Source organism: Heterodontus francisci, chromosome 12 (assembly GCF_036365525.1).
Source record: "Heterodontus francisci isolate sHetFra1 chromosome 12, sHetFra1.hap1, whole genome shotgun sequence".
NCBI lineage: Eukaryota > Metazoa > Chordata > Chondrichthyes > Heterodontiformes > Heterodontidae > Heterodontus > Heterodontus francisci.
The window spans coordinates 61,042,481-61,056,861 of NC_090382.1; the positions used below are offsets into that span (position 1 = coordinate 61,042,481).

At 39.9% G+C, this 14,381-nt stretch overlaps 1 protein-coding gene across 5 annotated transcripts in view; it reads right to left on the reverse strand.

Moving 5' to 3' along the window:
* Positions 1 to 3,415: 3,415 nt before the first annotated feature.
* Positions 3,416 to 14,381, reverse strand: part of pdlim7 (PDZ and LIM domain 7) — a 164,920-nt gene continuing 153,954 nt past the window's right edge. For all 5 annotated transcript variants that reach the window (XM_068043509.1, XM_068043513.1, XM_068043510.1 and 2 more), the window contains 4 exons: positions 13,004 to 13,184; positions 11,847 to 11,967; positions 9,848 to 9,963; positions 3,416 to 5,402 (listed from right to left, as the gene is read on the reverse strand). In XM_068043509.1, the coding sequence (XP_067899610.1) occupies positions 5,316 to 5,402; positions 9,848 to 9,963; positions 11,847 to 11,967; positions 13,004 to 13,184 (505 nt within the window). In that variant the 3' untranslated portion in view covers positions 3,416 to 5,315. The remainder of the gene's footprint in view (positions 5,403 to 9,847; positions 9,964 to 11,846; positions 11,968 to 13,003; positions 13,185 to 14,381) is intronic.

A 14,381-nucleotide genomic window follows, 5' to 3' on the forward strand; every position in this document is an offset into this window, starting at 1 on the left:
AAAATGACTTTTAGATTATTTAACAGCAGAATTAACCTTTTTGTGTAAATTCCAAAGAGTTTACAGCATCAACAAGCAGCAAGTTAGAATCTAATGTTATATAATGTATTCAATATGACGATAAAGCACACAGAAATCTTAACTGGATTACAATGTAGGTGGTATGATTCCGCCATTGAGAATTTGCATGATTCAAAGCAGTTTATTGCCAGATTAGAAACAGCCATTTTTTGAGGGAGGTCAATTTAAAATACTGATGTACTAAATATATTTTCCAATTCTTTGAACGAGTACAGAAATTACAAACCTAATTTACCTGCTTCAAGTTTTTACTAATTAATTTAACCACTTCACCAGTGCAACTAATGACAATTTGTCAGTTAGTAAGACCAGTGTTTTGATGGTGTTGAAAAATTCATGGCTGTATGGTATTCTACTTGCATTAACACGACAGATAGGAAAGTAGTTTCAATGAGATCACGATGTACTTATCAAGAGGAAGGCCTGCAGAAAGCATTTCAACTTGAAGGTGAGTCCAGAACAAGAGGGCATAATAATAATAGTCACTAACAAATCAGATACAAAATTTGAGGAATTTCTTTACAGAGGGTAAAGAATATGTAAATCGCTGCCACATACGATGCTTACGACGGAGAATGAAATGGGAGTGATTATAGGGGTAGGGTGAGTAATTGGAGTGGGAGGAAGTTTGTGTGGAGTATAAACACCAACATAAACTCTTAGGCCTTTTTTCAATTTCCTGGGTCAAAATCCTGGTACTCCCCAATAGCATTCTGGCAGTACCTTCACCTCACGGACTTCAGCAATTCAAGAAGGCAGGTCACCACCACTTCCCTCAGGAAAACTAGGGATGCACAATAATTCAAAAAAAAAAAATCCCTCCTTAGTTATTTCAAAATCATTCATGGAAAATATGAGTTTCTCTTTTACCTGCCTATCTGCAGTACTTTACATTAGTAATCAATTTTGTCTGCAGCCATTTTGCCCACTTACATATATTGTCCAATTCATTCCATAATTTGAGCTGCCTTGTCAAATTCCACCATGCTTCTTGCTTTAGAATTATTTGCAAAGTCAACCAATTGCCCTGCATGCCTGTAACTTTGAGATTAACTGATAAGTATGAAATGCCACACAAAGGTTAACATGAAACTTAAATAAAAACTGGACTTTCTGTATTGACTAACAGCTATCTGCAGGAAAAGTTAAGTACTGAACTGGGTCATAGGCCCTTGGTTCAAATCCCAGCAGGGGTCACACATCTTTTTTATCCAACTTAATTCCACAATTTAGGTGGAAACAAGGCCTGAGCTATCCCTCATCTGTATGGTTTACAACCACACCCCCCATATGGTGTGTTTATCCATTCAGGTATCAGGGAAGCCTATCATTTTAAGCTTGACTTTGGCTAAATAACTTTCCAGGAAATGTGGGAGACACAAGGAACTGGACTGTCTCTTTCTGCAAGGGTGGAACTATTGAGATTTTTTGCATCGGAGGGAACTTTTCCCTTCCCACCTCTCCCCCACGCAACCATGCCAAATGGATGGATATGTTGGCATAGAATTTGATTTGTATGTATTTAATTTTTATAGGCTTTTGCAAAACAAATCCATGTGATAATTGAGTATCTTTTAAATCTCATTTCTGTTTCAAATATTCAAAGTGACCCATGTGTCAAAACAGCAGAAATGGCAGATGAAACAGCACAGTAGGTACCACAAATTATTACATCTAATTTTAATATTTTACTTATCCCAGAATGCAAAATCTGTTTATAAATAAACTATCTTTTCAAATTTTGTATTTGTATCCTCTGTTTATGCTCTATAAATAACTTGATTATTTCAACTTCAGCTGTACGTCCTATTTCTAATGCTTGTATTGTATCTCCCTTCAATTTTCGCGTCTTCCATTTAGTCACTTGAGCCTTTATTTACAAATTAATTACTCAAAACTGAAATTATTTTGGCATTTTGCTACAAACACTTTCTAATGCATCTAAGATTTTTGAGGTATGGTGAATAAAACTGCACTTCATACTCCAGAATCCCTCACCACTGATCTGCCAGTATAGGTTGAAATCCAGAGTGCTTTGGTTATATTGCAGTATCACATTTTCCTTGTTGATAACTGCTCGAGATGCTTTTACCTCCAAATCTTCGGTGGTCCTTCACTGTCACTGCATCAAAATTATGGAACTCCCTTCATAACAGCTCTGTGGGTGCGCCTATACCACATGGACTGCAGTAGATCAGGAAGGCGGCTCACCACCACCTTCTCAAGGACAATTAGGGATGGGTAATAAATGCTGGCCTTGCTAGTGATACCCACATCCCAAGAACGAAAATAAAAAAAATCCTTGGCCACTTGAATCTGAAAGTTCTACCTATCAACACTAACGCTGATGTACTCCACCGCAGAAACTAGTATCAGTGCAATTAGTTTTAATTCATGTCAAACAATAACTGTCATCAAATCTGGATACTTAAGTAAATAGGTAGGAATCTTGCCATCAGGGACATAAATGAGGACTTTGCAGGACCCTACGCATAAGATGTTGCTTTTTTGCTTCCACGCCCCAATTTTTACTAGCTCTCCGACATCAGGGGTCGTGGCTGGGGGGGGCACGGAAAATTCTTCCAGGAGAGGCCCACCGCGACCTCGATGCCAGGAAGGCCCCACTGCATTTTACCAGCGGCGGCAAGAGCTCAGTGCAGCACCGCCCCCCCCACCCCGCTGCTCATTTACATATTAAAATCAATTCAGATATATGCAAATTAAATTACCTTGACCCGAAGGCCATCCCATTCCAACTCCGTTCGGACATCTGAGGCATGCCACTAGTGGGGAGAGGGGGAGGAGTGAAATGTTCAGGCCGGTGGGTGGGTGGTGGGGGGGGGGGGAAGGAGAGCAGTGGAAACCATTCGGCGGATGGTGGGAAGGGGATGAGGGCCAAAGGTGAAGTTGGGAGTGGAAGTTCATCATAGCAAAAGGTTTTGTTTGGGGGCACAGATCATTTTATGTATTGCTCAGTCATTGAGGGCAGGGTGAGAGAGGGGTTTCAAAGTTTAATTAAAATTTCACTTCCATGTTTATTGAAGTGGGACCTTTAAACATTAAAATCATCAGTAAGGGCTTGAAGCCCTTTAAAAATGGCGCCGGCACCTGCCCAGTGGCACCGCCCATCCCCTTTGCGGCATAGGTGGGCGGGCGTTCAGTGACGGGAGATCCGCGTGTGCCTCCGCCATCTTCAAAGTGCGCCGCCATGATCGGCAGTGCGCCTGTTTAATTCAGCCCATGATTCCTATATCTGTGTAATTTAAATTGAGGTTTAACAAAAGAAATGACAAAAGTTCTAAAAAAAAAAGCACAAAGCAGTCTCACAATCCCTCTAATATTTTAATTTTCAGCATATCAGAAACAGTATGTATGCAATTTCAAAACAGAATGCCAAGAATAACATAGCACAATTTGACTCATAGCTTGCTTTAATTTCAAACGAATATGCTCCTTCCCTGGCAAAGTACAATCGTGTTTTAAAAATATATATGTGACTCAGTTATACTTGTCAGCTAAAGGAGATAAATTCAAGTTCTGAAACTTAGGCTAATAAAGCAAGCACTTTACATCAACACCTAAATATAGGATCCATATCTGTGATAAATGCAATAATGTCTAAGTGTGGAATTAAGTTTACAAATCATAAAAGTGAAATTTGTGATGACTAGGTTCTTTGTTTCAGCACTTTCCACTTGCATCTAACCTGAACACAGTTGTTTAATAGGCTAAATGATGTTGACAAATTTGACAAACCAGTTCCCACACCTTTAGATCATTTAGCCATTATTTGTTGTAGAAAATTCTCAAAATGTAATACTATTTGTTCCTTTGGCAAACAGCTCCCTGTGTGCGACGTAACTAGTTCCAGAGCTCAATGGAAATATGACACTCTTAAACCTCTGTCACCAACTTTATCCTCTAATAAATGTAATGAGTACCATTTTTTACATCCATCATTTGAGATTTACCGTTAATATATTCACAAAAGAAAACTTTAAAAAGCAAAAAGGATATCTGGATTGAATTAGAAGTCTGCTGGGAAATGTTTCTAAGTAGATAAATACGTCTTTGGCTGCTTGATAACTCTTTTTGGTTTTCGCAGGCTGCATTGCTCAACTCCAGAATCATACCTGCACAAAATCTCCCCTTCAGTCAACAGTCTGGCTACATCATTTTCATTTTACACACAAACCATTTGAAAGGAAAAACATAGAGGCATTCCCTGCAAATCTATTTGGTTAAACAGGAATATTCTTTGATGAAATCCAGAAGAGATCTTCAATTCTTTCAATACCTCTAGTATGAAGAATATAGGCCACAGAGGTTCTGCTCATGGGGACCGTGTGGAGCATGTTCACTATTCAGTACTAATGGTCAGTGCACTCAGCAGGTTTTACAAATACAGTGACTAATCTGAATAGCAAAAAAAAAATGCACCAATATGCTTGTAAATAGTGAATACATTCCACATGAATTCAAATCATCTCCTTGCACTTCAAATATAGTTTTTTTTTAAACCATTCTAAGCAAAAGTACTTGCTGTAAATCTCCCTTCTCCCACAACAGTCCATAGGAGGTACAACTACAAATAACATACTATTCACATAAGTAATAATTGACAAAGTAGTATCTTGTGTGAAGCTGTTTGGGTTACCCCTAGACTCGAACATGCTTTTCTAGTTACTATTAATATCATGCAACCAAACTAATTCTGCAGATGCAACAATAGCCAAAGTTATAAAGTTTATGAATAAAATACTGACACCGAATATGCTTTAAGAGCATCAACATAATCCATAAAAATAAAAAAAAGATACTGCATGGTGACAAAAGTCTCAAAAAACAAGTATTTAATAAACAGTATTCCTTGTGTGCAAAATAGTGATATCAGTGAAACGTGTGAGAATATCCTTATGCTGTATGGATGTCCAAGACCACTAAGCTTCTTTCCCTTTTCAAAGAGGGAAGTTAACATTAAAATTTCGAAGAGATTACATGCACAACAGAATGACATGCAACATAATTGACCCTTTGAGAAAGGCTCATGTAACAGCGTTATGTATTGATTGATTGCCTCACTGAAGCATTTCAGACATTTTTATTGTACCAGAGAGACAGAATTCTTTTGCAACTTAATTTCTCTTTGTGACTTCTTCCAAACTCCCTGTTGTTACTGTACTTTTCTGAGCCAGTTTCTGCTGTGCTCTCTGGTGACCATCATCAGTGTAGGACTAGACAGTTGAAAAGGCATGGCTCTTGCATAAGGGCTTTTCCTTTTTGGAATAAAATGTCTTGCCTTCCAAGTTTATATGACATACCTGGAACATTAAAGAAATTAAATCAAATAGGTATCAAAACCCCTCCGATTTGAATGGAAAAATCAGGCATTGTTATGAACTTCATTTTTAAACATTGCATGAATTGTAATTGATTTTGTGCACATACAACGGTTTACACTTTCAAAAGCTTTCCAGAATGTTTGTATCTTTCCTAGAGGTACCCCACATTAATACAATGGGAATTTTATAAATTTGCCAACCAGACCAACATAAAACATATGATTTACCTATTCTAATTTGTCCATTTTAAATGGAAATAGGCACAATATTGCAAACTAATTGCTAGTCTTTATTTTCCTAAACTAATCTAGAATATCAACCAAGTTCTCATCGATCTTTGAAGACAGTAGGACATATTGAGAGAGTGGTTAGCAAAACATATAGGATCTTGGGCTTCATAAATAGAAGCACTGGGCTGAATTTTACGAGTGTGCCATAGTTTGCACACTGCGGGGCTCATTGAAATAGAGGCGGTGATCGCCGCACCCCCAGCAAGGGCGTCCAGTGCCACCGCACAGGCGCCATTCTTAAAGGGCTGTAAGCCCATCAGAGCCTGTTAAAATTTAAAGGTCCTGATCACCAGGAAGAAACAATACATTGTTATGTCAGACAGAAATCACTTCGGCCATTACTTCTGGAACTCTGTGCAGAGTTCCGAAGGCGCGTGGAGCATGAACGCTGGCCACAATATCAGTGCGAGATGGCCGCCGCCTGCAGGTAAGTTTATTTGCATCTCATTTGGTACAGTTTGCATATGCATATAAAGAGCCCGTCGCCGATAATATGCGGCGGGCCCTTCCCGACATTGCAGGTCGAGACGGGCCTCTCCCCACAGGATTTTAACCAGGTCCCGCACCGCGACCTGCGGCATCGAGGGGCCGGTAAAATTCAACCCATTGAGTACAAAAGCAGGGAAGTTATGCGGAACCTTTATAAAGCTCTGGCTTGGCCCCAACTAGAGTACTGTGTCCAGTTCTGATCACCACACTTTAGGAAAGATGTCAGGGTCCTCAAGATGGTGCAGAGGAGATTTACCAGAATTGTTCCAGGGATGAGGGGATTTTAGTTACAAGGTTAAATTGGAAAAAGCTGAGATTGTTCGCCTGGGAGCAAAGGAGATTGAGGGGAGATTTGATATCGGTGTACAAGATTATGACAGGCTTAGATAAGTTAGTCAAGGAAAAGCTGTTCCCATTAACTGATGGTACAAGGCCTACGGGACACAGATTGAAGGTTTTGGGCAAGTGATGCAGGGGCAATATGAAGAACAACTTTTTAATGCAGCGAGTGGTAATGACCTGGAACTTGCTGCCCACGAGGGTGATGGAAGCGGAACCAATCAATGATTTCAAAATTTCAAAAAGAAATTGAATGGGCACTTGAAGGAAATAAACTTGCAGGGCTATGGGGATCGAGCAGTTAAGTGGGACTGACTGGATTGCTCTGTGGAGAATGGGCATGGAATCGATGGGCCGAGTGGCCTCCTTCTCTGCCGTAAATGACTATGGGCTGAATTCTACAAGCCCCTCGGCGCAGGAGTCGTGGCGGGGTGGGGCTGTAAAATTCTGCCTGGAGAGGCCTGCTTTGATCCCCAACGTCGAAAAGGCCCAGCCGCATTTTTCCAGCAGCGGCTGGACCATGGTGCAACCTCCATTAAAATATGGAAATTAGAAACAGTAACATGCAAATGAGCTTACCTGCTGCCGCCAGCCATCCCACGCCAATTTTACCACTGCCGATTGCAACTCGCGCGCCGTCAAAACTCCGTATGGAGTACTGACGGGGAGGGTGAGGACTAAGATCAGGGGTGGGGGGGGGCTGCAGGGAAAAGTTTTTTTTATTGGCTGTGGGGCTGCTGGGAAGGGGTTGAAGGGCAAAAGTGATGAGGTTGGGGTGGGGGGGGGTGCGTGGGGGTGGCAGGGATGTTCAGGGTTGGAATAAAATTAATGTCTGTCAGATTGGGAGATGAAACAACCATTGGGGGGATTGGGCAAAGGCCTCCTGCTTTTGCTTTTTAAATTAAAACATTTATAAAGGTCATTTCCCTTTAAAGATGCAAATCTCTCACGAAGGGTTTGAAGCCCTTTAAAAATGGCGCCGGTGCCGGACGTCATTGCCGTGGACATGGCAGCCACTTCCTCTATGTTATCGGGGGCGGCATTTCCATGTTGGAAGACTGCCAACTTCACAGCGCGCCGCCATGCAGCGCTGATAAAATTCAGCCCTATGACTCCAAGTTGTTTGGAATTAGCAATTTTAAATTTGATGCTCTAGTGATTTAAACTTTAGAATTCACGCTTGGCATACACTCCTGTCTCCACCCTCAGCTGCAGTATTGTGTACAATTCTGTGTACCATACTTTAAGAAAGATCTCTAGGCCTTGTAGAGGGTACAGAGGAAGTTTATGAGGATGATACCAGGGATGAGGGCCTTCAATTATGTGGACAGGTTGGAGAAACCGCAATTGTTCCCGAGAGAAGAAAAGGTTAACTATAGAGGTATTCAAAATCATGAGGGGTTTTGATGGAGCAAGTAGGGAGAAACTCTTTTCTCTGGCAAGTGGGTTGGTAACCACAGGTCATAGATTTAAAATAATTGGCAAAAGAACTAAAGGGGAAACAAGGAGAAATTATTTCAAAAGGGTTGTTATGATCTGGATTGCACTAACTGGAAGGACAATGGAATCAGATTCCACAGGAACATTCGAAAGATAATTGGACATGTATTTGAAGAGGACTAATTTTCAGGGTTATAGGGAGGAAGCTAAAGTGCAGGACTACATTGGATAGCTCTTTCAAAGGCCCCAAATGGCCCCTTTCTGTTCTGTAAGATTCTAAATATCCAGAAGTAATGGCTGGAATTTTACGTTGGGCGGGAGGCCCCAACCACTGGCCGCAAAGTCCGGGGTGAGCCCACCTCCGCCAGGAACTATGCGGGGATTTTTCACACCCCAGGCCCTTAATTGGCCTTGGGTCCTGATACTGATGAGGACCCTCATAGCCAAACTGAAATGAGGGCTGGAATTCTACCGTGGGTGGGGGAGCCCGTCCACTGGCCAAAAAGTCGGTGGTGAGCCCGCCTCCGCTGGGCCTGGGGATCCAGACCGGATTTTATGCTTCCTAGGCCCTTAATTAGTCTTGGGTGGCAGGAAGTCCCGCCTAATGGAACTGCCGGCCAATCAGGAGGCTGGCAGCTCTTAGTCCCAGTAGTGCCACCAGGAGCAGTGGCCACTCCTGGGACTATACCCAGCTGCAGGAGGAAGATGACGGATGGCCCGGAAAAAAAGCTTTTAGGTCCTCGCCGGGGTCAATCGGTTGGGCCTCGGTGAGGCAAGGGAGGGTGGGTTAGGGGGTGGGGGGGGCAGGGTGTGTTGTGCACTGGGGACAGTTGGGGCTTTGGGGTCGGCCCTCTGTGGGGCACAGGGTTCCCAATCAGGAGGGTAATTCCACCCCCCCACCCCATAAGGAGGCTGCCTAGTTTTATCAGGCAGGTTTTATGAGGCCTCAGCCAGCCCTTGATTGGTCTAGGGTTGGTGGGCCGTTTCTCGCCGTTGCCGTCCTGCATAAATTGACAGCGGAAGAGGAAGCGGGTTGGAAAGGGCCCCCCCAGCCTCCCACTCCATTTTACGCCCCCTCCCCACCACCATCAGCCTGCTCTTTTGAAGGGCGTAAAATTCTGGCCAAGATCTCCACTCGTTTCATCCAGTTGCCAGGGCCAACTAATAAAAGGCCCTGACGAACTTCGCAGTGGTCTGGGTGAACACGCAAATTGGGAGCAGAACTTCCCACTGCTAAATTTGTCATTGTTGTGCTCATTTTACACATGCAAAATGGGTGCAGCAATGTTCAATTTCTACCCCTAAAATTTGAAGAGACCATGGTCTTAAAATACTTAATTATAGATTTGAATAATTGCCATTGATATCAAAAGTAATCATCAGTTAAACACAGAAACTAATAAATAGCACAGTATGTTTTTGATCAAAGCCTCAAGCCAAGTTCTTGATGATCAAAGAAAGTACTTTTGTTTGGAACATTTATTTTGGTTAGGCTGTTTATTTGTATTGTCACCGAATTAAAAGGAATGGTACCAAACTTAAACCAGACAACAATACTTCATTTATGTCATATTCATAACCAAGATAACTGGTCACTGTTTCTAAATTGAATTCAAGGTGCCATTTTTGCACTTCAAATTCAGTGGGGGCCATTTTCAAAACGAAGTGATGTCTTAACATAAATAAAACAAAACTCTTTTGCCAATTAAACCACGGGTGCCTCTTGAGTCAAGTTTACATTTAATTGCTCTCAGTTATTCACCTTTCTAAGAGTTTATCTTAAATGAGACATGCAAGATGTTAATGTATTACATTATTACTGTAATAGGTCAGTTGATGGAGAATAGAAAAATGATTAATACTCACTGCACATACAAAACAGGTGTCATGCCAGCTGTACCCTAGAGCTTCAAGAAATCTATCACCAGCATCGATCTTGAAATCACAGCCATGGCATTTGGTACCAAACATTCTCTCATAGTCTAATAAAATGGCATAAATTGAAAATGTAGTTTCAGATTTACTTGTACAGTGCACTACAGAGACTTTAATGTTATAGGTATACATTTTTACAAATCTTAATATATTAATTTGATAAATCACTGGTTAGGCCTCAGTTGGAGTACTGTGTTAAATTCTGGGCACTACTTTAGGAAGGATGTCAAGGCCCTGGAGACGGTGCAGAGCAGATTTATTAGAATGGTAGCAAGGATTTGTGGAGAGGCTAGTGAAGCTGGGATTGTTCTCCTTACTGCAGAGATGGTTAAGAGGAGATTTAATAGATGCGTTCAAAATCATGACGGGTTTTGATAGAGTAAATAAGAAACGGTTTCCACTAGCAGGAGGATCAGTAATCAGGGGACACCGATTTAAAGTAATTAGCAAAAGAACCAGAGCGGAGATGAGGAGAAATTCTTTTACTCAACAAGTTGGGATGAATGCGCTGGCCAAAAGGGTGGTGGAAGCAGATTCAATAGTGGCTTCAGTGGAAAAGAAAAATCGATTGAGTGTAAAATGGGGCTACCAATTCCCTATCTCCCATCTTATGATACGAATTGCATCCTCACTGAGTCCAGCTAACCCAATTTTCTGTACTCGTGCTAATTATAACCAACCAGAAACCGAAGGTGGAAACTTGGAATTTAGATTCACAGGCAAATTTGTCAAAAGGTTTGCCAGGATCATTTTAAAAGGACACAAAAATGTTGCAATAGAAGTTTTGATTAACTGAAGGTCAGACAGATACAGCATCCCTCTGAGGAATGTCAGGATTGTCAAAATAGGAAGGAAGGAAAGGAAAGCAGGTGAAACCACATAAAACACTAGGCCTTTGCATATATAGTGATAATTTATGCAAACAGATTTTTTTCTTGTAGAAGGTTTACATACTGATACATTTCAACTTTTTATATTAAATTCCATATTCATGCAAGTAACAATAACTGATATCACACATACTCTCCAGCATAAAAGTCTACAAAATAAAAATATTTTCTTCATAAAAACAAAACATAGCTACATATTAAAATTTTTGCAAAAGTTCCTGAGATTTTAATGTCAACCTTTATAATGATATTCTCTATAAACATTTTATAAAGGAACATTAAAAAACTCACGTGCAGTTTTCAATGCCCAAAAGCACCATTAAACTGGTGTAATGGTTACAAATACCACTTAATAAAAAGTAAAAATGACTTATTCAATCATTGTAAATGAATGGCTGTGATGTTACCTCCGAAATGCATAAGTACACCAATTTTAATAAAACTGCCAATTCATTGATTTACCTTCATCAGTGCCAATATAAAAAAAACTTCCTTCACAATTATTTCTTTGAACAAATATTAACCTTATAAACAAGTCTTTAAACATTTGTGGTTATGTGATGAATTATTCTTTTCTGCCCCTATCCAGATCCATCGTGACAAGACACAATCTACTGTTTAGATGAGTTTGTGGTCATATATATTACTGCTATTCTTCATGTTCTTGATTAAGAAAAAATTGCTTTTAGACTATTTGGCTTCATGTTCAAAGGGCAGCTGCTAGATTGGATTTGTAACAAATGATAAGAGGTGACAGCATACATGTTGCACTGTTAAATGTTGCTAGAATTTCTGAATAGTCATGTTATTGTATAATACAAAATGATTTTTAACTTTACAAAAATGCAAGTGTGTATAGATCCATATCATCATTTGAAATGGTCTGCAAATAAATGTTTTTAAATGAATATATTGAGATAGCCATTTGATTTTTGTGCAAAATCTTACTCGAGTCATATGGATGATGAATACAACTTTGACCAAGCACATGTTTATCAGACAGTATTCTCAAATTCTTCTGCAGTACATAACATATTTACCTCTCTCACAGTAGGGTTGACCCTCCTCCATGTAAAATGCCTTGTTGCGGATGGGGGTTTTACATGCGGCACAGTTAAAGCATTTAATGTGCCATGTCTGCTTCAAAGCATGCATAATTTCCTATAAACAGGAAATGCAAGTTAGTTTTGAAAAGCATAAAAATAAAAAATTCACACCTAAACAGGGTTTGAAGAATATATTTTATTTGCTTTTTCAGCTAATTTAGCAAAAAAAGCTGTTTTCAAGTAATTTACTGACTAGATTTGTTTAGACATAGCTAGGATAAATAATCTATTAGCAATAAGTCTCTGAAAAAAGTATGGGGAATTTTTGGGTAAGCTAAGTTCAACTACAGCCATTTTTAATGATTATTCTTAACTCTGGTTATGTTAGATCATTGTGGAAATTTATACTACAGTTCACATTTGCATTTTGATCTTTTTATGCTCAATTGGTGGATGAAGCACTCTCTCATTTTAGACATTAAACACTCCCAGGTATAGTTTGAGCCAGGTAGAAAGTAAGCTCCTTTTACTCTATCCTTGCAATGCACATTTGCCCAATGGCATCAGCGTCATTTTTTTTCACTGAACCTATTCTTGCTTCTCTGTTCCTAATAGAAGTTAGTTTGGGATTCTCCACTTTTCCATATACAGCCCTTCACGCCAAACGGAAGGCACTCCAATTAGTTAAGCATGGATATCTTAGATGTGAGATGATAGGAAACCCACTGGACTACAAAGATACCCTTTCATTGCAATATTTATATTGTTAGTAAGTTAACATTTACTGCATCAGACAAATCAATGACACCTCAAATCTACAGTTAATTAATAGCATCACTCTGTATTCTTTTAAAACTGATAACTAAGTAAACCTTCACTTATACGTTATTTACAATTTAAATTCATTTTTTTTCTCTCGTTCTCAATCTAAAGGAGCTACTCTTATCTGTGTATTCAATCTTCTATTAAGAAAATGAACCAACATGAAAGGGATTTTGATTCCTGGCTTATCTACCTGGGTTTCCACATATGAGATAAAGTGCTTTCAGTGCATATTTTAAACACCTTGCATTTTTTTTGGGTTCACAAGTTGGCTTGCTTTATACAATTCATTTCTGTATTTGATTCTACAAATATACAATACTACTTACACCTATAATCTTCTGTTTGCATTTGGCACAATTGGGAGCATGCTTATTTTCATAGCATTTTCCACAGAACACAGAACCCTTTTCCTCAAAGAATCCTCCCTCAGTCAAGATCATTTTGCACTGATTGCAAGTAAATTCTTCAGGATGCCAAGAACGGCCCAAAGCTACAAGATAGCGACCTCTAAACAAAAGAAGCAAAGCCAAACATCAGACTATGGTAATCTGTATTTTTCTAACTGGTGAAGTTTGATGACTTCAGTATAATCAGTATAAAGTTTGCATTTACAAAAGAGATTTTTCTGCTGCAGATATTCAGCCGATTTGTTTATACTTCCAGGCATTATTAAGTCTTTGTGTAAATTTACAGTTGTACAACTGAAGAGATATTTGCAAGTCACACATCTATCCCCTGGCTGTTTGTGTTAAGGTAGCTAGGTACATCACATAGCTATGTCTACCTTTATAGTGTTAAATCTCAGGACAAAATCAACCTTTCCTCTTTTAGTTATTTAAAAATAACATATGTCTTTTGGCCAATTTCAAAAATAGAATGTCAAACAGATGAAAGAACATGGATTTGAAGACCACCTTTCTCCCCTTCAGATGGCGATCTTCGGGGTGGACAGGAACACTCTCTCCAAAAAATTATGATTGCCATACTTGGATGAAAGAAAGAAATGCTTCACCAATTTAATTCCACTTTTAGAAATTAAGGTAACAACTTGCATTCATATTGAGCCTTTAATGCAAAAAGATTTCCCAAGATCCTTCACAGAGGGATAATCAGACAAAAATGGATGCTAAACCAAAGAAAGATATATTAGGAAAGGTGACCAAACAGCTTGGTCATAAAGGTGGGTCTTGAAAGGAGAGGAAAGTGGACAGGCAGAGGAGTTTAGCAATGAACTTCCAGAATGAGAGACCTAGATAGCTGAAGGCACAGCCACCAATGGTAAGGCAAAAAGATGAGGATCTAGGGTGGTGGTGGGCAGTGTGTGTCAGGGATGCACAAAATGCCAGAGTGATCAAGAACTGGTGTTGGGGTTAGGGTTGAAAGAAGTAACAGAGATGTGGATAAGAATTTTAAATTTGAGGAGTAGTTCAGCAGGATAGGGATAATGGCAAGTGGAATTGGGTGCAGGATAGGATTCAGGCATTGAGTTTTTAATGAGAATAAATTTTGAATGCGCAGAATGGGGAGTAAGCCAGGAAAGCATTTGAATAATCAAGGCTGAAGGTCACAAAGGAACAGATGAAGGTTTCAGCAGAAGATGGGTTGAGGCAGGGGCAGATGTGGGCAGTGTTACAGAGATGGAGGCAGACGGCCTTTGTAATGGAGACTTGAGTTTGGGAGTTCAGATAGGGTCTAATAGGATGT